The 24,167-nt window shown below is 49.0% G+C and overlaps 1 protein-coding gene across 2 annotated transcripts in view; it reads left to right on the top strand.

The window, feature by feature from the left end:
* The window catches only part of SLIT3 (slit guidance ligand 3), a 591,752-nt gene that overhangs the window by 473,750 nt on the left and 93,835 nt on the right, over positions 1-24,167 (top strand). For both annotated transcript variants that reach the window (XM_032403687.1, XM_032403688.1), the window contains exons 9-12: positions 967-1,108; positions 10,620-10,691; positions 15,512-15,583; positions 19,166-19,237. In XM_032403687.1, the coding sequence (XP_032259578.1) occupies positions 967-1,108; positions 10,620-10,691; positions 15,512-15,583; positions 19,166-19,237 (358 nt within the window). The remainder of the gene's footprint in view (positions 1-966; positions 1,109-10,619; positions 10,692-15,511; positions 15,584-19,165; positions 19,238-24,167) is intronic.

Here is a 24,167-nt window from a genome sequence, read left to right as displayed (position 1 = left end):
TTTTATTTATTTATTTGACAGAGAAAGACACAGCGAGAGAGGGAACACAAGCAGGGGGAGCGGGAGAGGGAGAAGCAGATTTCCTTCAGAGCAGGGAGTCCAATGCGGGGCTCCATCCCAGGACCTGGGATCGTGACCTGAGCCGAAGGCAGACGCTTAACGACTGAGCCACCCAGGCGCCCCTTGAATTTACTTCTTGTGACCCTTTGAATTCTGAGTTAGTTTGCTAATATATGTATTTCTCTATGTTTGGCTTTCTAAATAAGCTCCTTAGATGCCATTTACCTGGATTTTTTACCACTTTGCTTTATATTCATACCGGTTCTCACCTCAAAATTAAAAGCTGACTCCAAAATATGTGGTAACTTATTTGCCTTTTTTTCTAATGAGGTAGATTTTATTTGCATGTTCTCTGGACATACAAGCTATTTGAAAATGCCTTGGATGATGTCACTGCTAATGACACTTGGACAACATCAATGCCCCAAATAATGAAATTCTGACGCCTTTTTTCCTCCCACTTGGTTTTAGGAGTGAGTTCTAGCCTCTAGAGTAAAGAATGAAAATGTGTCTATACTCAGCATCCAATCCCCGGATAAAAGCCAAAAAACGTGGGTGTTCATTCAAACATTGGGCTGAGAATGTAGTCCCCGTGTACGCAGTGTGCATTCCAGTGGCATATTTTCACGTGGGATTGACTCCGCGAGCAGCCCTTTCTCTGAAAGATGAGGATGATGGGATGACAGAGCAGGTGGAACTATCCAGAAACAGGTCAAGGTCAGAATCTCTCCTCTTGGCTCAATATTTGGCCAGTGGCAGCTGTGTCTCCCAGATGAGGGGACATGTCAGCTGGTGAAAATGTCAGGTAGCTTTCCAGGAGGTGATGCTGGGAAATGGCGAAGAGGCACAGAAGGCCAGGCGGCTCCTGACCCTGCCGTGACTGACCGCTGTGTTCCTGCCCCACAGGCCCCCACTCCGAACCTCCATCCTGCAATGCCAACTCCCTCTCCTGCCCCTCGGCCTGCACTTGCAGCAATAACATCGTGGACTGTCGAGGGAAGGGCTTGACTGAGATCCCCGCCAACCTTCCAGAGGGCATCGTCGAAATGTAAGTGCCCCATCTGCCACCCTCTGTCCCTGGCTAGTTCACCTCTCTGTCTCAGCCCATCCCCTGGTGTGTTAGAGCTAACTATGAAAAACACTCAGGAATCTCTTTGCCATCCTTCCAGGCTCTCCCAGGCATGGTAGATTCCAGAGCACAGTCAGCAAACTAGGCCCGGTGGTCCAAATCTGCCTACCACTTATTTCCGTAAATAAAGTTTTATTGGAACACACCCACAGCTATTGTGTATGTATGGTCTATGGCTGTCCTCGTAAGGCGGGCTTAAGGAGTTGTCACTTATGGCCCACCAGGCCTGATACATGTGCTCTCTGCCCCTTTACAGTGTTTGCCAGGCCCTTCCCTGGAGTCGCCCTGGGATGATGTTCTAGCTCTACCATCTACTAGCTGTGCGACTTTGGGCAGAATAATTCCTCTCTTTCATCCCTAGTTCTCTCATCTATAACAGTGTGATAATTATAGTATTGTCCATGGGTGATTGTGAAAACAGAAGGCAATACAGCACGTCAGCCCGTAATACAGTCCTTGGCACGGGGTAAGTGCCCTGTGCAGCGGTGGTAGTATTGGCGGAAAATACATGAGGGGCGAACTCATTTCATAGCTGCCATTATGTGAGCAAGAGACTGAACTGTTCATCATTTCAGATCAGATTCTTGTCCTCTAGACTTGGTCCATAGGTCCACAGACAAGATTGTGTGTGTCCATGTGTGTGCACGGATGTTCAAAGTTCCACTAAAAGTGGGTTGACCGTATAGCTCAAACTTGTCTACTCTTCCCCCCGTGCATTAGACAATGGCCAGTTTCTCATTCTGGATTGAGTAGAGGGTCAGTCAACACTGACCTCAAGATCACTCTTTAAATGACCACAAGTGTTTTCATGTTCTACCTTCACTTTTAGGTGGCTTTATTAAAAACACGGTGAGATAGAACCCTCCTACTCCAAATATCATCAGATAAAATCCTCCATATAAGACACACGTTCCCGTAGCCTCTCTGTTGCTCTTCTCCCCTCCTTCCTCCTCCTATGCATACCCTTCTATTCCAATAGACGGCCCATTAACTCTCTCAGCCATTCACACATTCATTCAGCAAACGTCTGTTGTTAGCCCGCTCTGTTCCAATCGTAGTTCTGTGCTTGAGGAGCATCAGTGAATGAGAGACATAAAATTTCTGCCTTTATGATGCTTGCATTCGGGGGAGGGGGGGTAATAAACAGTAAACAAAGCAAAACAAATTATATGACATGATAGAAGGCGATGGCTTCTGTGGAGAAAAATAAAACTAGGAAAAGATTCAAAGTAACTTGGGGAGACAAAACATGTGGCTATGTGGAGGAAGAGTGTTGCAGGTGGAGGGCACAGCACGTGCAAAGGCCCAGAGGTAGGAGTGTGCCTGCTATACCAGAAGGCCAGTGTCACTGGAGTGAAGTGAACATAAGGGAGAGCGTTCGAGGATGAGATCAGAGAGGCAATGAGGAGCCAGATCAAAGAGACATTTTAAAGACTTTTCTTTCATCCTGATTAAGATGAGAAGAAACATGATTTACCACAGTGGAGAGTCAGTTTCTTCTTTCTCCATTGGTTTTACCAGCTTTTCCCTAATTCCCTTCAAAACTTTCTTCCCCCAGCCCTAGTAGACACAACTCACACCTGCCGGCAGGAACCAGTCAGTAAAGCGTCCTTTTGGCCTGACACCCACACTTTCCATGGCCTTTGCTCAACCTTCAGTCTTCCTTTTGGCAAGAACCAACAATTAATTCACTTCACATTTTGCTGTTTCCCTTCGCTCCTCATGGTGTATTGCTCTCGCTTTGGAGATCCCTTCCATGGAAGGAGCTCACTTAGACCCCATGCGGCTCCTGCTTATCCCCTTCTCTTCTTCTCTGAATTCCTTTTGTTCCTGGCCTTACTCTCTTCCCCATTCTGTACTCTTTCCCCTTGTCTTTATCTTCCTCCCCTGATTCATTTCCCCCCTTCTCTCCCTCTCCCCACCAATGATCTTCTCACCTCACTTCCCAGCCCCATCTCTCTCTTCACCCAGTTAATGCTTTGCTCCTTGTCGTAAAAGCTGCCCACCTTCCCTCTCCATCCATGCCAGGGTAGGGCTCTGGCCCTCCAAGTCAGATGTTCAAGACAGAATTCTTTCCCATGTTCATCTCATTTCAGATTCCCAAAGATCTTTGCTTTCTTTCTCTGCCCCACTTCGTTCCTTTCTCCCTCCATCTGCCAGGTTTATCTTCCCTCTTTGGCAGCCATAGATCTTTCCTCAAACCACAGCCTGATGAAAGAGGCCAGTCTAATAGTCAAGCTGTAACTTGACCCCTGCCAACCCCTGATTCACCCTCCTCTGCCCCACATCTTTATACCTCCAACTTGGGCCTCACAGGCACACAGCTCGGGTGTCTGGGAGAGAGAAATTGCAGATGTCCACATCAGAGGTGAGACCCATGCAGACCAAGCCGTACCTGGACTGTTGGGCTCATCCCTGGACATCAAGTTTTTAAAGGGATATTAACAGGGCGCCTGGGTGGCTCAGATGGTTAAGCGTCTGCCTTCGACTCAGGTCATGATCCCAGGGTCCTGGGATCGAGCCCCACATCGGGCTCCTGGCTCAGCGAGGAGCCTGCTTCTCTCTCTCCCTGCTCATGCTTTCTCTCTCTCTCTCTCTGTATCTCTGTGTCTCAAATGAATAAATAAAATCTTTAAAAATAATAAAATAAAGGGATATTAACAAACTAGAGTAGCGATTTGTGAAAGGCTGTTGGATTACTGATATCTTTTTCCTGGTGTGAGGTAAAAGTGAGAAAAACAAGAACAATGTGATGTTTTTCTGTTGAGCAAAACTATTCAATTTAAAAGACTATCCTTTATTTTAAATTCCTGGGCTCCCTTATTCTGTTATTGTTGTTTCTTAAAATGCCCTCTATCTTAGGAAATGATGGTTGCTGAAGGCAGAATATATATGCTTGTGTGTGCATGCACATGTACGTGATAAACATGTGTTTAATTACATGTGTAATTATTATGTAATTATAAATGTATGTCTCTATATAAACATGTATTATATAACACACACACAGGGCACCTTAATTGGCAAAATAAAAGGTCTGGAACCACCTAGCCTGTGAAATCTAAAAGTCTGGGAATGACCAACCTAGCTGGAGTGCTTCTAAAAACAAACAGCCACAAACAGCAACCAGATTCTTAAGAGCATAGACCTTGAATTCAGGGAGCTAGATCCACATACTAGCTCTGGCCCTGCCTTTTAGCTCTTGGTTAAATAACTTTTCTGAGTCTTGTTTTCCTCAACCGAAACACGTGGAGGCCAGTGGTACCTTCTTAACAGGTCTCGTGAAAGCGAAATGAACATGTGCTGTCAAACGCTCAGCGTTGTGTCTGACACAGAGGATAGACTGTCAGCCAGGACTGTTGGTATTTTACTACTGCTAGTACTAGTACTACTACTACTACTACTACTACCACTTCCATTTTTATTAGGCTCAGTGAGAAGCGTTGGACCATATCATAGGAGCTGGAGCTACCCGCATACACAAACCTTCCCCAACGCTAGGTCAGGTTCTTGAGGGTTATGGATGAGAGAAGAGGTTCAAGAACCAGGCTAGCCACTTGCATTAGGAATGGAGCCTGGCAGTAGCTCATCTTCATGCAAATGTATGCAGACATGGAAATAAGGCTGCCCCTGCTTGCCGAGCACCCACGGCCCACCAGACAGATTGCCCAGGATTTCTCCTTCTGTGATGAAATGAAACTGAGACATTAAAGAGATGAGACAAGATTCTATGGTTAGGAGGGGATGGGGAGAGGTGACATGTAAGAGAGACCTTTGAGGAAGAAACCTGCTCATTCTTCAAGGTAACAAAGCCCTTGCCTGAGGACCCGTGTGTTGGCCGTGAAGTCTTGAAAACAGCTGAAACGCATCCTCATAGCAGGGAGAGAAGACCAGCAGATGGGGGAGGTTGAAAGATGAGATAGAGAGTAGAGAGTTGAAACTGCAGTACCTAGCCCAGGATGAATAGGAGGTGTCTGATTTATCATCCCAGAGACATCTGAATGTGACTTTTTACTGTCAGGAATTCTGCCTTGTGTCCATGGCACCCATACAGTGCAGATTTCCCCCCTCTCTTTAGGGATGCTTGGCACCCTATCAGGCTCTCCAGACCCTGTGCACAATCCTCAGCCAGTAGTGATTCTCTAACACCTCGGGAGGGGTTCTGCACTCCCCAACTTTTGGGGGGAGGAAGGGCTATCTCTCATGCAAAGCAATCTGGCAAACTCTTTTAGAATTTTTTTTCAAAGCCGAAGCAGCTCAGAGGACTGTGTGCTGGTCTCCCCGCATAGCAGAGCCAATTCCTCTAAAAATAGCTTTCTTCCAGAGAACCCACAGTGAGACAGCTCCCTGCACATTTTCCTCGAAACTGAGCTCCCACCAACGGCACCGTTCTTGCTGCTCTCTGTCGTTTCTCTGAACCAGCTCCAGCCTCTACCAGGGATAGATTCTGGGAAGAGCCAGAGGCTCACACCTTCCTCTCTTCTGTGGTCTTCTGTCTTCCCTCCAGAGTCCTCAAGGCTCAAGAGGACCATCTGTAGCTAGAGCTTCATCTTAATCTCTGTCCCATCTTCTTCCAGTTTGCTCTGTCCCCCCCCACCCATACACACACACAGCGCCATCCAGTGTGTCTCTTGCCCTCTGCTCTAGCAGCTCAATTTAGTTGATGGAGAAAGGCCGCGGATGGGCTTCCTGTCGAGTCATAAGTGAAAGCATCTGGGGGAAAGGTAGCCATCATTTCACCTCAATCCCATTGTCTGGGGTGAGGAGATAAATAGTGGCTTATCTGCTTAGCAAAAACACATATTCTCCCATTATACTGGTCACCAGGGGATTTTAAAAAGAGAGAATGGGAAAGGAAAAGGAAAAAAAAGCAGACAACAGAACAAAAGGACTGGAGGGTTCTGGAAGCCATCACCATCCAGAATTCTTCAATGTTCTGAGAGCACCAGGTTTCTGAGGGACTGTCACATGGAAGGCGGGGAGATGGGGTGGGATGGGGCAGTGGAATAAAAGGGAAGCGGATGCAGCACAGAATAATTAAGAACAGAGCCTTGAGATAAGTAGTCCAGGGTTGAATTCCCAGTTTTGCCTCTTACCTAGGGCACCTTTCTTAACATCTCCTGCTTCAGTCCGCTCCCCCCTTTGCAAAATGGGGCTCATCAGACCTACTAGAGATTTTCTATGAAGATTAAGTAGCACAATTGTGCAGAAAATTAGCACAATGTTTGGAAGACACTGAATGGAACCTAAAAAGAAAAACCTATGCACAGGGTCACATGTGCCACATGATAGAATGGTTTAGTCTCAAGTTCCCATACTATTTTTCTTTCATTTTTTTCCTAAGATGATAAAAAAAAAAATTCTCTGGGAGAGGCATCTGGGCACATGCATATAATCAGAAGAGCGAATCTGGCTCCGTGCCTGCTCCTCTGTTTTCTGTCGGCAAATGCCAGGTATTGTGCAGAGCAGGTCACAAATGACTCATGTCACCTATGCCCGCAGCCCTCATCTTTGTTGTTATTATACTACTAATAATACTTGCTTTGTAGGATTGTTGAAGGACTAAAAGCCAGCATGCAAAGAGCCCAGTGTCTAACATATAAACGGCCCTCAGTAAATGGTAGATGTTTGTCCTTCTTGCCACCTCAGCCATTTCTGCCACCAATACTCGAACCCAGCTCCAGAACCGCTCTATCAGGTGACTCGTAGCCATGCCGTTGCGCTGCCGTGCCCCTGCCAGTCTCTCTGGCATCATGTTGACTTATGCACTGCTAGAAATATATTGTGTTCAGTCGCATGTTTGCAAATGACAGATCATTAAGGAAGCACCGAGAAACTAGGGCAAATCAATACAGAGCGCAAATGGCTGAAATCCCCATCAGATGTTCCCATTGTGTTTACTGGTGCCGGAAGATGTTCAGATGTTTGATTTGTATGTTTGTTTTTATGCTAGTTCTATTAAATCAGTTTGCAGCCTGAAGAATGTTTGCCAGACAAAGAAAGACCCATGTGCCATTTAAGAGAGACCTAAAACAGCTGTTGGCTTCAGACACCTCTCTAAATGTGACAGTTTTTGCTGATGCTACTGCTTCTTCTCATCCTTCACACCTTTTGTCACTGGGAATATGGATCTTTGCATGCTTGTTCCAGGCTGTATAAAACCCACCGGGGGCTATCTGCTGCATAGAAACTTCGTGTGTGCACACTCACTGTGGGCTTACTCCCTTGACGAAGGGGCCGTTTCCCTGAGGATGAGCTGGCAATGACTAAAAATGGAGATGCCTCCGCTCCAAATGGGATTTGGCAAAGCTCGGTGACGGAGAGTTGAGGTTTTTGAATGGGACGAACTTGAGTTTCATCCCAGCTGTAGCTCTTCCTGGCTATGTGAATCTGGACAAGTGACTTAACATCTCTGAGCCTCCATTTTCTCACGTTTAAAGTGGAGATGGTAATAATGAATAGGATTTGCCTCAGAGAGGTGTAAATATTAAGATAAACCAGGTAAAACTCTTAGCCTAATGCCCGACTTACAAGCACCTGATAGCTATTAGCTCTTACTATTGTCGTTATCCCTACCCTCACCTTTACTTTGCATTTGAAGAACACTGACTATTCACAACTACACCCCCCAGACAAACTCTGATGCCCCTTGGGGCAAGGTTAACCCACATCGTGGCACTTGCCATGGCCTTGGCACTCCGTAAGGGGTTCGGTGCCCAGGCAGGACCCACAGCAGCATAAGCAGCAGAGAGGCTACAGAGACAAATACCATCCCTAGAGTGTGCGCGTCTGACAAGTACGGGACGCACAGAGCCGTCCCTGCAGAGATTGGAGTTCTTTGTTCAAAACCACACCTTTGCACTCTATTTGCATATTTATATATATTCGCACCTGTACAGCGTCTCCCTCAACTCCTTCAGCCTTTTTACAAAATACAGACTTCTGCAGAGGCTGCCTGGGGTCTTAACCTCCCAAACCTTTCTGTGACTTTGGGGAAGTCACTTTAGTCTCTAGGCCTCAGTTTCTCTGTTTTCAGAAAGAGAGGCAGGCAGTATGTCCGATGGGTACAAACAGATGTCAGTTCTGCCAATTACTTGCTCTGTCACTCTGGACAGGCTATTTGGTCCCTCTAGGTTTTATTTTCAGCATCCACAAAATGAGGCCAACACAGCTTGCTTCATAAATGTAAGGATTAAAAGAGATAACAGACATAAATCAACTTGGCCTCATAAATGATAGCTCTTCCTGTTTGTTATGTGAGCCATAGAATTTGGTTCTGTGATGGACTGTCTTGGGCTGTTGCTGTCCCCAGATTATTAAACTCCTTGGGGACAGGCACCACGTATTGCTCACTGGTTCATCCCTCCCTCGGCTCTTACGCCCGTCACTACAGTGGAGGTTAATTGATTATGAATCGCACACACAGCCGGCTGACCTCCCACGCAGTGCTGACCTGACTTGCATGGGCTCTTGGCCTGCAGCTGGGAGCAGTGGATCCTCTTGCAAAAACTGAGGGCGTTGCCATCATTACAGACAGTGGCTCTCCCCAGAGGCATCATCCAGCCACAATCCCTTGCCAAAGTGGCAGGTGAATCACAGGATTCCTGGAGAGCATTTTCCACCTGACTGGCAGCCCCAGAGACCCATAGAGCCACTGCCTTGGCTGAGAAATCCCTACTGAACTCTGCTCAGCTGGAAAACAAGAATGTCCTTGGAACATCTCAGTCAAGGCAGCCTGCCCCGAGTCCGCCGCCTCTGTGGGTGGCTGGAGCCGGTAGCTCACAGACTCTTAAGACCTGGTGGCTTGCTCTTGTGCCCTCCCATGAGCCAGCCCAGCCCCCGTCCAGCCAGCCTGTGCCCGTGTGCCCACAGAGCATGCTCCCCACCCCCTCCAGCAGGCCACAAAGGCTTTCTTAATAGACCGTGGCAGTCTCCTTTGTAGACTCTCTTCATCCAGCAGCCAAGAATGATCTGTCCTGATGCTCCCTTTCTCCTCCCACCCGCCCTTCCTCTTTTTCTCCACCGCCCCCCCCACCCTTCCTTTGGCCTGGAGAGTGATTTGTCTGTGTTATGGGTAGGCCTGACAAACCATTCCACATTAGCAGCTGAGATGTTGTTTGAAATGGGAAAATTGCTGGCAAACTGCTCCATTAGCGGTTCCAGTAACAAATACTCTCTTCCCCCAATGAAGATGAGATTGCAGAAGCACAAATTAATATGACTGTCTCCCTGACTCTGCAGCGGGGATTACTCTTCAAGATGAATGGGCTCATCCCCGCCAGAAATGCATCCACTAGATGTAGCCTCCAAGGGAGCCGCTTCCGCCCGTCTGTCCCTTCTGCTCCCCCCATCCCTCCCTGCACGCACCTTTTTGTGTGTCTTCCCTGCTGGGGGTGTGGGGAACATCCATGTCAAATGAGGAGGTGATGAAAAGATCCACATCCTGGAGAAAAGGGAGATGGGCAAGAAGGAGAGGCTGAGTCCTTGGCCAAGGCCAAGGCATTCACTCATCACCTCTAACAGAGGGTCCTGCCTCCCATTCAGGCCTGTGGCCCTCCACACCTGTTCTTGACAGGAAGTCATTTGAGAGGCGAGAGAATAAAGCATTGAGATGCTTGCTCACTCCCCATGGCCCCTTCTCTTCAAGGAAGTTCTGGGCCCTGGGCCTATAGCATTTCTTGTCATTCTGCAGTCCCAGGAGAGGAAGCACTTCAGGGAAGTCCATAAGGTGGTAAAGCCAGGGGTTCTAGCAGCAGCCCCCGGGGGGTGGTCCGACTGGGGTCCCTAGGGCCCTCGGGATGTCAGGAAGCCAGTTTGATGGGTGTCAGGCTGGGAGCCTAAAGATTTAAAGGCCGTTTCTCCAGCACTTTAGAAGCCCATTGAAAAACCCAGAAACAAATATCAAATGTTGTTGTTTATTGCATGTTGTACTCCTGAAACTAAGTCAGTTATACCTTAATAAAAAAAAACAGAAATGAAGTCAGCCATTGTCACTCCTGCCTGTTCGGTACCCCTGTGGCAGGGAGGGGTTGAGTGTTTACTGAAAGGTGACATGCTTCTCTGGCAGGCAGGTGTCACTGGCCCACAGGCCATCTCTTCTTCTCTTTATCCCTTTGACTTTTTCAGCACTCTGATGCTACAGATTTTTTGAAGAAGACCTCTGCCTTCAAAGATGGCTTATAATAGGCAAGAGCCAGAATCCTCAAGGAGATGTCATCTTCTCTCATTTTTCCAACAGCCATTAGATCCTGGGATGGGTGCTCCTTCCACTAGAACATGGGTCTCTAGCTTTCACACACTGTTTGCCTGGTGTCCTATAACCAATAGTGGGTGCCATGTGATAAGAGGGACCATCCTGTCCTCAAGGCCCTCAGCCACCACCTCTTGACAGGTGGATGGTTAACTGACTCTTCTCTGCTCTGTTTCCCAGACGCCTGGAACAGAACTCCATCAAATCCATCCCTGCTGGAGCCTTCACCCAGTACAAGAAACTGAAGCGAATGTGAGTTTCCCCAGGGAAGGGATGAGGCCGATGTTTTTATGCGGGGGGTAATGGGTGTCCTGTGTCGTGGGCAACCTGCCCAGATGACTGCCTGCCTCGCATCCTTCCTGGAGAGTTTAGTGTTGGACCTGGAATGCTCTCTAAGATTGGGAGGTGTGGGTCAGGAGTGTTGCTTTCAGATGGTGAGGTATATGGATTTAGACACCTCAGAGCTAGGGGTCTCTCCAACTAGAGCAAAGTGAAATTATCTGAGTCAGAGGTAGAGCTGAGTTGGCTAAAAAAACCTATACCACCATTTTGACTGTCCTCACTTTCATGATGTGGACCTGAAATAGGAGTATCAATAAAGCTGGGACAGTGGCCTTGTATCAGTCTACAGCACCCTAACCAACATGCCTACGGCCATGCACACACACATCTAACAAAGAGTGAACGTCTACCACGTGCAGGAACTGCATGGTCTGTGGACGGAGTGTGCACTAAAACAAAGTTTGCTCCCGTGGAGCTTACATACTTGAGTGGGAGAACGCAGAAAAGAAACAAGTACCAGAAATTGGTGAGTACTAGAAAGTAAAACAAAGGAAGGGCCCACAGGAGCCTCTCTGTGCAGGTGACCCAAATGAAGGGTGGGAATAAGGAGCTCTCAGGAGAGAGCAAGTGAAGAGCCCTGGGGAGCATACGTGGATGGTTTGCAGAGCAGCAAGGAAGACGGGAGGGTGAGGGAGAGAGTGGTGGGGATTGTGTTGGAGAGGTAGGTACGTAGCGCCAGATCCTGTGGACCCTTTAGACCATGGTAAGGACTTTCTATTCTTTCTAAGTGAGATAAGAAGCCTTGGGCCCTTCCTTATCCTCCAACCACATATGTCTTGCCTGTGATTATCCCCACCATCCCCATTACCACTGCATCCAGGATCACTGACCACTGTATCCTAATACCTGGGGGACACCAACACTGCTGTTCCTTCCCTACCACGGCACCACTGACAGCATCATGCATCATGGCCCTTATCCCTGCCATGGGGGCAACATCATCACCACCCTTCCCCAACCCATGACTGCCCTGAGCCCCGCTCTGTGAGTCACTCAGACCAGGGCGCTCGCAAGGGAGGCTAGTAGGATTCAGAAATGGCCCAGCCATTGCCAGCATAGATATTAAGAAGAGGGGAAGGAGACACCTTTCCCTTTTCTGGGCTGAGAAGTCATTTATCATGGTCCAGTAATCAAAATGCTGTTTTCATCCCAGTTACTTACCCTCTCTGGCCCCCACAGAGGAAGAGAGAGCAGGTAGAAACATGCACTGACTCGATCTTGTGCCCTTCTGCTGAAGGCTGATTCATCGGTTTCCCTTGAGTAGGAGGGCCTCCATTAAGGAGGTTAAGTGTCTGCTGACTCCTTTTATGTTAAAAATAAACATCCCCAAGAAACAGTGGCATTGGTAGGCTTTACCCTCGGATCTTGGGAAGGCAACTTCCCATCTTCCTGGAAATCCAAACCAAACAAGATTTTCTCCTGGTACAATTCCAGAAGTAGAAACCAACATAATGAGCCAGCCCTGAGCACGTACTTTTTTCTCTCCCCTTGGCAGCATCCTTGCTGGAGGAGCTGTATAAATATAGGCCTTAATATTTAAAACCTTGGGCCATTAATCTCCTGGTCTCCCTGCTTCCCCAGCTCACTCCATACCCCCCCAAATTCATTTTTAAAGTCTAGCTTGATTATGCAGCCAGATAGTAATTTCAGTGAAAAATGACAAGTTCAGTCACTGCCCCAACCTATATCTCTTGCATGATTTAAGTTACTGCTCTAATTTTTTGTGAAGTCCAGGTAATTTAGAGCTTGGCTATGTTTTACTGTCCTTTCTTCATCCCATTGGAGTTGCCATGATCTGTGCAATTCAAAATTCATAAGACCTTCTCAGTCATGACCTGTGAAGGGAATTTAATTTTTGATCACTTCTGATGCTACTGATATTTATTATGATGCCCTTTTTTTCCCCAAGGAGATGGCGGTAGGGAAGAGAGACCACTTAAAATTTTTTCCGATTAACTGAACTTCACAAACCAAGACTGAAGTATGATGGCTTGGGAGAAGTAGGGCCCCTGGTGAGAATGGATTTTAAAACCCTAAGTGTGAATTCCTCCTAGGTGTACATGGCCAGTCTCTCTAACAGAAAGAAGTTTCCCCTCAACTATGTATGAACTACACCCTCCTCTTCTCTCTAATAACAACAACAGCAACAACAAAGGATTCTCCTGGAATGAATGACTTTGTCCCCATTTCTCATGGCCGGCTTAGTATAAAAAATACTTCCAGGTAAAAACTAGTATCAAGGTAGAGAAGCCATTTATGAGGAGCGCAATAGGCACTAGAGAGAAGCCCCTGGTCTTACAGGGCTGGTTAACTGATGGCGCAGGCAAATGGGGACCACAGCTGTGCGACTTGGCCAGAAAGGCATGTTCTTCCACTTCTGCACTCTTACGTAGAGTAGGATTCCACAGGTATCTGTCACCTTGGCTCTGAACCGTCTGGAAAGTCCACTGCCTCTCGGCCATCCAGTTTGTAAGCCCCGGGGCACTGGGGTATGTCTAAGACCGACCTGATGGGAAAACACTGTGGCCTAAAGCATGGCCCTGGGACCACGTGCACAGGAATCACTGGAGATGGGCTATACATGCAGGTTTCTAGCCCCCTGCCCCCTGCTCGTGAAAGCAGACTCCCCGGGGGTGCGCTTTAGTAAACACCCTAGTGATGTTTGAGAACCACTGAGCAAGAGTGACCCAGAACCTGGAGTCAGCTCAGGGCCACCTGCTGTGGATCGGGAGGGCTCAGGCATGGAGGTCAGGGAGCAGGAGATGGCTTCCCCAGCCTGCCTTCTGTGCGGCGCCGTTGCCTCGTGCATCCGTCATTGTGAAGTGACGGGAGACCTGAGATGCCAAACACATAGCTGCGTCAAGTCACCTGTGGCTCTAGGTCCTTCACCATTTCAGGCTGCCATTTACTTCCTGCAGAATTAAGAACTAAGATGAAGTGACCACCAGGGGCAATCCCCAGCTAAACTATCACTTGTCCACTTCTACTCCCCGTCATCTCCAAGACCACAAGACATCCCTCCCGTGTACAGAGAAGAGTGCGTCTGAAAGGCTAGTTGTGGCCTGACCACCACTTTGCCCTGAGGAGGCTAAAGCAGAGGGCTCCCCCTGCTACCCCCGAGTTCCAGAACTTCTTCCTGCACGCTAGAGATCTCAGTAGCTTGAAGAGACATCCCATGATCAGGAAAACAAAACAGAACCCCCAAAACAAAACAAAACAAAAACCCAGGCTCGCTCAGCGGTCTGATCTGAGCACAGAGCCAGCGTGCTGGCCTGACATGCCTAGTGAGGCAGGCAGGCGGAGGGCGAGCAAGATTAGGATAATCCAGGGCATTTGCGTGGTAAGACCCTTGTACAGAAGTGGAGCGCCGGAGAAAAGCCTGGTGTAAACTGACGAGTTTGTGAGCACAATCTGTGGATTTGTGAGAGGCGATCTTGCCAGCTAAAGGGATAAGCTCGACAGCTGTGCCTAAGAAGCCTTAACCTGTGAAATATCTTTCAACTTCCTGCCTTTGGAACCAGGGACGGAGGGAGCAGAGGCCTAGGAAAGGTGGCCATGCAGCCCTTTGAAGGCTATTAGAAGGGGGGGAGAAACAGACCCAGGGAGTGTGCTTCAGAGGCTGGGGGCTGGGGGTTTGGCCTCGCTGGAGGCAGTTGCTTAAGAATCAGCTTAGATGTGCTTTCTTCTCCATAGTCCCTCGGCTCCTCCTTGTTGACCCTCCAAGACCCCAGCTCGCTCTCTCCTACACAAAAGCAAAGACCCATTGATGTCTTTTGTTAAAGAAAAAGAACTGGAGAGGTGCGCTGTCTCTGGAAACTGGGGCAACTCACCTTCCAATGATAGGAGCCCAGAGGCCGCCCTCGAGCTAAGGACTCAGAGAAAGTCTTCCGCCTCAGTGAAGTGCCATTAGCAAGAACTAGAGGCTGGAAGTCACTGGGATACAGGAAAGGGGCAGCCTCTGGGCCCTGAGGAGGAGCCAGGTCAGGGCGATTCCTCCACACCGGCGCAGCCAGGGTGGCTGCCTTCTGTCACGTAGCCTCCCGCTCGTCCACCGGACCCCCCAACCCTGGGCATCACCCCCCCACTCCCGCCGCCGCCGCGGGCTCACGCCCCTCTGAGGAGCACTACCAGTGACAAATCCACATCTCAGAGCCATCCCATGAGGATCTCATGATGTGCTTGCATCACATGACCTGGAGGACGCACCGAACCAGAGACTTTAGTCACTGCTCAAAACCTCTTTTCAGGTCAGTAAGGAAAGGTCACTGGGGAGGTGAAATGAGTCAGGACAATATGGGGAAGAAAATCAGCATTGGCTGAGGCATGCGACAAGAAGATGATGCATGCCCGAACCCTGGCCTGTGTTTGGGTGAGGCCAGCTTCTGCTTCGTTGATGCTATAATTGCTAGGTAATGCACAACAAGGCCCCAGTGTGCCTGGGTGCGGCCTTCCCCATGAAGGAAGAGCTCACATGTGCAAAGCCATATGTCAAAGTCAAGATGCTGTGGGTGAGCATTCTTTGAAAGCCAAGAAGAGTGAAACAAATGTAGTATATTTCATCAAGAGACAGTTGAACTGAATGGTCTTTAAGCCCTTTCTCTTGTACTGTGAATAAATAAACTGATTAATTCTCACTGCTTTAAATATCTGAAGTGCTCGATTCACACCTAGGAATGACCGTATCACACCTTGGAACTGTGTTCTCAGGCTCTCCCATCAATGTTTTTTAGAGACATCAGCAAGAATCAGATATCGGACATTGCTCCAGATGCCTTCCAAGGTCTGAAATCACTCACATCACTGTAAGTGGGGAGCAGAGTCGTGTGGGGCGGGGGGGGGGGGGGAGTTGGCAATAGGAGGGGGATGTGTCCATATTTTTCAGGAGGTGTTTATCAAGGCTTTATGTTCCCTTACACACTTGTGGCAACCTGGTAAAAGAAACAAATATTTCTTCAGGGGAAATTGATCTTGGGGAATATTTCTACAACCCAAATGCATTATTTTTATTGATTAAGTGCCCAGCAGCCTTCCCAGTTATTGGCTTCTAATTCAAATGCATCTTCTGCTCTACCCACATTTCCCCTCCCACCCGCGTGCCTCAGCAGTGCTCTCTAGGGACCTGGAGGGACGGAACGGTAATATATGTTTATTACCAATGTGCCCATTTCGCCCATCTATGTGACCTTGTCAAGGGAGAAGCTAATTTTCTTCCCCTGATTTTCAGGCTTTTCTTGAGTAAGCATCCACCCCCTCCTGTAAGGCCTTTTCTTGGATTTCACAACCCTAGGGCAGCCTGCTGGGTGGAACCACAGCCTCACCCACCAGGGACTCAGAGACCCACAGGGGCAGGAAGGCATGGAGCTTTGTCCTGATTCTGTCAGTGACTCACCACGTGGCCCAGGGGACGCCACTTGAGTCTATTTCCCCCCCAGACAAAATGGGGAGAGCGCTATCTTTCCTGCCTAACACACCTTCAGTGGTGACCATGATTAAAATAATTGGCAGTACCTATAAAGCACTTAGGGTGTGCCAGGAGTCTTGCAGGTTTAGTCCTCAGAACAACCTAAAATACAGGCTCTTATCCTCATCTCTCTTTTACAGTAGAAGGAATCGGGGTGATCCGAGCTCCGCATAGACAGGACCTTTTATCTGTTTTGATCCTGGCTGAATCTCTGGCGCCTGGAACAGTACCTGGCACACAATAATTGCACAAAAATAAAGCTTGCCGAATAAGTATAATTATCCGAAGTCCACAACGGGGGGAGGCAGGATTTGAACCCATGCAGTGCGACTCCAGAACCCATGCTCTCAACCCCATGTGATGCTGCCTCTTCACTCTAGATAATGTGAAAAATATACACTAAGACTCGAGAGGTATCATCAGCTGATATCATTTATGTCACTTGATGACCCGCCCACTGAGTAGGGGTGAGCGAGCTGTCTGTGCTTTGCTTCTCTCTGTAACCTGTTTGCTTAATTTATGAGCGGGCAGGTAACAAGATACACGTTTCCCCCACCTGGCCCCGTCCCACCGGGAGGGGCTGAGCACAGGGAAGCCTCTTGAGTCAGCTGTTGCCTGCTGCTTGCAGAGTAAATTAGTTTCATTTATCGAATAGAACATCTGGCTGGGTTATCAAAGACAGGATCGTCTGTGAGATTAGTGCCTGCTTATTGTGCTGAAGATCACAGAGGAGCAGAGGAGTGTCTGTGTGCTGCCAGGATCCTGTCCCCGCCCCCACCGTCCCATTCCCCTTATCTGGTTTCCCTCTGCTGGGACTTGGGCACAATCTGAGGACTGTGAGATGCTTCTGGTCCTGCAGGGAAAGAAAAAAAAAAATTCAAAATCTGGTTGCCAGACATGGCATTGGCATCCCACTGGCCAGTTCTGAAATACACTGGGGCCGTAAGGGAAGTGCCCCCCCCCCCAATTTATGCATTCATCCATTCAAGTAGACACCTACTAGGCACATAGAATGTGGCAGTGAACTGGATGGACAAGACCCTTGGGCTCATGGAGCTTGGAACACAAACATACCCAACCCAAACTCAAGAGTGGCCAAGCTAAAAGGCAGGAAAGCCTTGCCCGTACTCATTCATTTATTCTTTCAACAAATACTGTGCTAGACCCTGTCAGCTCTCAGCTCTAGGGACCCAGCCATGAGCAAGCTACATAATGTCACCACACGCATGGAGCCAACGTTCAAGGGAGCTGAGAGGTAGAGGCACAGAAAAATGTTTAAGTAAATGAATACATAAGTAATAGAACATGACATCGTGAAGTGATGAAGAAATAAAAACAGGGTGACAGGTGGTGAAAAACATTAAAATATTCAGGAGAAGCTTCCCAAGGAAGAGCTGTGTGCACTCAAGACCTGAAAGGTGGGAAGAAGGCAGTCAAGGAAAGATTTGAGGGCAAAGCCAGGTGGGTCTACACCCAGATTGCTCCAGGGTAGACCCACAGCCCTCTTCAGTCTGCTGGAGAGTGGTTTTGACCCGGTAGGTGAGAGCTGTCCCGTATGGAGGTATGATGGGTCATGTGAGGATCCCCTGCCCAAGTCGCTGGCCCCACCACCCAGCAGCCGCTGCTGCACCAACAGCTCTGACATCAGCCGAGACGAGCAGACAGTGACGCTACAGTGTTTGGTGCAGTGAGCGGTGCGACGTTAATATGAATTACACATGTGAGCCTGAGCCGTCATGCTGACTTCTATTTACTCATTAATTTGTTGAAACATTAATGAAACACACCCACCAGCTGAATGAGACACTCTTTTTCCTGGTGGCGTCTGGAAAACAGGGGGTTTGGTTTATCGCTCCCATTTACTATTTCCTTACCCTAATATTTTGTCTCCTCAAAGACGTGTAACAGCCTGGATTTGCAGTCTGAGTGGGGATTGAATACTGCATTCATGCAGTGTACTTCAGGGCCCAAGAGGGAATTGACAGGAAAAAACCAAAAAGAAAAAAGCCCTCCTTAGCTCAGTTTCTTCCATGTCAGAGGAGGCTGGACCCAAGAGAAGCAGTCTGTGCCAAACGGATGAAAGCAAGGGAGGCCAGCAGGGTCCTCGGCGCCTATGTGGGGGGCCAACTGAACCCCCTGGGCACTGGGCTGGAGGAGCTGACCATAGAATTCTTCCCCAAGCGCCCCCCCCCCAAGTTTCCGAGGGCCAGCGCATGAATAGGAGACATGGTGTGAGGGACCCTGTAGGTCTGAAAGAGAAAGGGATAAAAGAATTCAGAGTTTCTTGGTTCCTGGAGGTCAAGAAGGGGCTGGAGTGCAGGGGCCATCGCTCCGAGATCACAGTTCCTTCCTCTCCAGTGTTTCCTGAGAGCCAGTCCTTGACTCAGCAGTCCCTGTGCCATCTGGATAGGACCCCAGATACCCAAAGCCCTGTCTGAATGGATGATTAAAGAACTCAGCTCAGGAATTGCTAGGATGCAATGGGATATTAAAAGGAAACGTTCTATAGGCTGGGCTCAGCCTGATCAATACCCATTGAAGACAAGAAGACACAGGGCCAGCCAGCTTCCTACACATCTTATTTATTGCTGAGGTGTGAGTCATATTAGCCACTCAGGGAGACACTACAGAGGGACTGCTGCTCCCTGTTGTGGATTATTTATTGAACTGGGCTGCCCAGGAGTGAAACAGGATGGAGCCCATTTCTCCTTGCCTCCCACACAGCCTGCCTCTCCAGCCCCTGGTGGCACTCACCTGCTCTCCCACTGGTAAGGAGGAGGGGTGAGGCCAGCCAGGGAAGGAGATGCTCTGAGAAACCCCACCCACCCACCCGCTGGGGCTGGCCGAGGCGATGGCCGCTACGTGAGTGGGTTCCAGGGCCCTGGCCTCCACAGTGACCGCTCTCTTCTCTGCTCTTTTGCAGGGTGCTCTATGGGAACAAGATCACCGAGCTTGCCAAGGGACTATTTGATGGGCTGGTGTCCCTACAGCTGCTGTGAGTAGGCCCCTTGTCACTGTGTATGTCTCGGAGACTCTTTGCAGGTTCTGCCCTGCAAACTTTGAGCCACGCTCTGCACAGTTCTTTTGATTTTACACACACCAAAAGGAAAAAAAAAATTCTGAGCTGTCCACCCCACACCTCCATCACCTCTTTTTGGTGGAAAGAAAGCCAGGGAGTTGACAGAGGGAGGCCAAGGTCAGTGTGAACAAATCTAAATGCTACAGCTCAGGAGCCTGGCCTGGGCATGAGTCACTGACTGTAGATCTGGGGCCTAGGAATTAAGCCTGAGTTGAATCCTACAAGGGGAAGCACCTTGCAGGAGTGTGCTGGGAATGTAGGGAACTCAAACATTGACACACCATGCTGCAAGAAAGCTGAAACAGAGCTGCTGACAGGCATGTGACCTTGAAGAAGGGTGGGGGTGGGGTGGTGAAATAATTATACAGAAGCGCATAATCAGTCACCAGTGTGACTCTATCTGGGTAAGATGTGGCTGAGGGGGGATGTGTTTATTTAATTTAAAGGAAGGTTTGTTGCCTCGAATTTTAAGCTCTGGGATTATTTATTTGCATTTATTTCATTCCGGTCATTTGAGCTTAAATGTTTGAAGAGGATAATTGAACTCTGATATGGAGAGGCAAGGAGAAGAACTTTGTATTTTAAGATTTTATGATGGGGGTGAGTGATCTCTGGTTTGCGATTAGGTAGCCGTGGCATCCGCGTGCCTGTGCTCTGGGAACGGGAGTATCTGTGTGCACGTACACATCCTTGCCCGCTCGGTGACCATCACAATTCCTCTGAGTATGAGGAGTTGATCTTGAGTATCCTGCGAGCAGTGGAGAAGACAGGTCTCGGAGAGGTAAATGACTTGTCCTCCGTCACACAGCAAAGTCCATGTGGAGACCGGAGAAGAGCTGACTGGAGAAGGCGTTCAGCCCTTTGAGTAGAGGTGTGCATCTGGAGTGCAGATGAGTGAGCGAGCGTGTCCGTGTGTCTTTGTAAAACCATCTCCAAGCCACAGGCGGTGAGGAAGGGCCGCCCCCTCCACACCATGCGCAGTTAAGCAAAGCTGCAGTAGGAGTGTGCAGACCGTCTGGGAGGGAGGCCAGGCGCAAGAACAGAGAGAGGAAGGTGGGCCACGCTCTCTCAGGGTGACGCCCAAGGACTCTTCAAGGAAGAGCAAGTGAGACTCTTCGTCAGCCTTTCCCTTTCCACATCTTCACTCCCTACCCTTCCCGTGTCCTGTAAGCCTCAGGCCTGGACAGGTCCTCCTAGGACAGTGCAGTCATGGCTGTCATGCCCAGCGGCTTTCCAGGCAGCATGTCCATCCACAAGCAGTAGTCAGGTTGGTTTCAGTGAAGCTGAAAGCAAGAGAAAGAAGATTCCATATCTTTTTCTCTGTGTCCCCCCTCACCTCTGTCTCTAGGTCTGTCTCACTCTGAGAGTCTCTGTGTAGGCATATTGGTTTCAAGGGTCGCAGCCCTCAGGTGAGCCCTTCAGGCTGTTTGTTACAATGACACACCAGGGCTCTGCAGGGAGCTGGGTGTTTCACAGATGGTGTTCTTTGCTTGTAGCAAAGAAACTGTAAGTTATAACCACCACCAGAAGGCTAGCTAACTGTAGCTATTAATCCCTGGAAGGAAGCGTAACAACAGCATGGGCCTTGAGGTAGATTTGGGGGTGTTGTGTTCCACTGGGCTGGGGTAAATATCCCTATACAATCTGCGTGTCTGGTGTGGATGGGAAAATGCCCTTGCATACATTAAGGAGAAATCTAACATGCATCAAAGTGCCCAGCACAGGGCATGGCATGTTGCAAAGATCAATACATGTATGGGTTCAGCCGGGGAGGGGGGGGAGGGCGGTGTGCATGTTTTTTAAAAAGGAAATGTCTCCCAGGCTGACAGCGGTGATGATATTAATAGAACTCACAGGACTTTGCACGGGCAGGGAAGGCAGCTCTAGTTCAACCTCACCAAAATTTTTAGCAGATGGAATGGAGTAGCTGGGAGTAAAGACAAAGCATCCCCCCTCACACGGGACCAAGAGTTGACACAACTTAGGCTCGCTTTCCAGAAAGCAGCAGCAACCACAGCCCGGCATTGGGCTTTGACCTGCTGCTGAGCAGTTGGAAAGCATGTCCTGATTAGATCTAATTTAGCGTCCAGCCCACTGTAGATTGGATTTCTCCTTGTTAGACTGGAGACACTCTGATAAGAAGGCTCTGATTAGAATACCCTGGTAGTCTGGGTAATTTCCTCTCCTTTGACTCGAAGGCTTTTTGCGAGAGGTTTGTGTTTATTTTTCTCTCTCCGTTTCTCCAATTACGGGTGCGTCACAAAGCCAAGCTGTCTCTGCCACGTGAAGTGATCGTGGCTATTTCCTTTCTTGTCATGAAGCTGCCCGTAGCGAAGTGGATACATTGAGTTGTCCTGCCTGCCCTCCCGTGTCCCATTTCTCCACATTTTTCAGCCATCCCACCAAATTTGCCCAGTCCCTGGATCATCCTCCTGGGTCATTTTCTTGATGGGTTTGTTCCAGCAGATGGCCAACACTAGGAGTAGAATATCTCAGGCTTCAGAGTTTCTCAGAGGCTGCCTTTACAAATGGGTCTACGTGGAAAAGCTTCAGCAGTCCTGGGAGTGACCCCCTAAACCCGATGCCCTGTCCTCTGGGTGTCAGCCTCGAAAGAGTCACCTCCTTTAGTTTAAGTCCCAGAATCTTAGAGGTTAAAGGAGCTTCGGGGCTCCAAGCACAATCTCCTACCCGGTTGGTGCAGAAACCCCTCCTGTGCCCTCTATAACAAATTTGATCTATTCTTACTGATGGTGTTTGCAATAAGTCATCACTATGTACTGAGAAGGTTAGGAAGTTCTTTCTTATACTAAACCTCAGTAATGGCTTCTGGGAAACTCAGAAAAGGCTGTTCTCAAAGTCTTCAAATGTTTCAAAATAACTAGTATGTCTCCCTGTAATTAATCCCAAACAGGTTCAGTTCCTGCAGACACTTAGTGTGTAAACACACATTCATTGGTTATTAGTAACAGCCCTTATTTATCTTTGGGGGAGTGTGTGGTGGTCTGTCAGCTTCCCTCCTTAAAATAGACTGCTGGGGAGCAAGTCCAGCGCCCATTTGGACCAGAAATATGTTTAGAGACACCCTCCTAAACCACTGAGAACTGAAATATCCCACATGAAGACATCTCAGAATCCACGGTTAGGACAGGATATGCCACTGTACATATGCCCCCAGCTCCAGGGATGGATGCAGCTGGACGACCAGAGAGGTGACCTGTCCTCTTCTCCCGTGCTGCACCCGTCCCCTTCCTCACCAGAAACTTAGGGTCGGTACTTAGGGTGCTCCTGTTCCTGTCCATTCCCCTGCCCGCCCAGGCTCCTGGGTTCCTGGGACATCAGCCAGTCAAGTGCCCCCCCTCCCGTTGTAGCTCAGAGGTCAACCTCTCCCAAAGCAGGAAAAGCCATCAGCATGTCTCTAGAACCATCACTTTCTCTTCGGATGGGCAGCTGCAAGTTGTGCTGTTTCAGCTCCCCCAGGAAAGAAAAAGCTTTCATTTTGTGCTCACTGATTGCACGGCATGCCCAGGAAAGTCACCTGAGTGGGGCGGGCGGTCATTTGAGGCAGAAGCTTTCTTGTAAATGCTGGCCGTGATCGATGTTAAGCCGGCCCCAGGAGGTCTTAAACCAAACCAGACTGTCTTTGGGCTGGAATAAGTTAAGACAACACAGGCACTTGTTGTTTGATTTTCTTGGAAGGCAGACAAGACCTTTTGAGAATCTTGGAGTTTGCCAAGCAACATGCCAATTATAGGGCAGTAAGCAAAACTTCGCTCCTGTAGCTCACTTTCCCTCACCAGCTGTTTCACAAGTAATATTACTGCTGCTAATAGTAGCCGCTAACATTTACTGACTACTTAATATGCTCCAGAGCCCGTGCTAAAGCAATCTGATATGCTTATATGCTTCTCTAATCCTTACAAGGATGCTAAGAGGAAGGTATTATTGAAAGGCCCATTTTACAGATGAGGAGACTGAGGCACTGAAGGGTTAAGTAACATGGCCACTGTCAGTCAGCATGTAAGTGGCAGTCTAATTCTGGAGTCCATGCCAGAGACTTCTGCTCCAGCCCCGGTCCCAGGCAGATCTGCAGAGCTAGTTTGGGGATCCATGGAACATTCCTCACAGGCTCATGCCGAGGAGGAGGTGCTGCTGAACTGTCTCCAGTTCCTTTGGCTATGCCTCAGTATCCGTCACGGGCTGCCGTCTCCCTGGGACTCCCTCTGGTTCCTTGGCCTCCCGCTAACCCCTGTGAGAGGGCATGAAGGAGCTGCTTGTCTTTAAAGACTGCGTCAAGGCGAGATGATTGAAAACTCTCCCCCCCAGCAGAAGCAAACCTGCTTTGTGATGCACTCTTGAGAGAGGACTTCCTCCCTTTCTTGTGTGCCTGGGGCTTCCCAAGGAAGGCCTTCAGGGAGACTTAAAGTCTGGGGTCATCCCATGCTTGGTCATTGAGTGAATGACTCACCCCTCTTAAAGGACAGATTAGCAAGCAGGAGGCAAGAGGCGAATGACCACCCTAGTAGCTGTTAAGGGAGAGGAGCAAGCCCGGTCCCACTAGGTGAGGCCTTTGACCTCCTGAGAGCAGGTGATGGCTTTCCTGTCTGGTCTCTCAGAGTCTCCGCTTCCCTCTGCTTGCACCCTGTTCCTACAGTCCTCCTATATCTGTGGATTCCAAGGAGGTCCTGTTTCTCAGGCCACCTGATGGCATTGCTACATTTGCAGCTTCCCTTGCATCAGGAATCACCATGACAACCCACAGCTGGTGACCAGCAATGCAGCCATTATCAGGAGAAAAGGGAAGTCCCCTTTGTCCTTAGTTGGGCGGGGGGGGGGGGGGGGGGGGGGG

This window comes from Phoca vitulina, unplaced genomic scaffold (genome assembly GCF_004348235.1).
Source record: "Phoca vitulina isolate PV1807 unplaced genomic scaffold, GSC_HSeal_1.0 scaffold6, whole genome shotgun sequence".
Taxonomy (NCBI): domain Eukaryota; kingdom Metazoa; phylum Chordata; class Mammalia; order Carnivora; family Phocidae; genus Phoca; species Phoca vitulina.
Note: the sequence above shows the minus strand (reverse complement) of the source record. Positions and strands in the feature narration are given on the sequence as shown.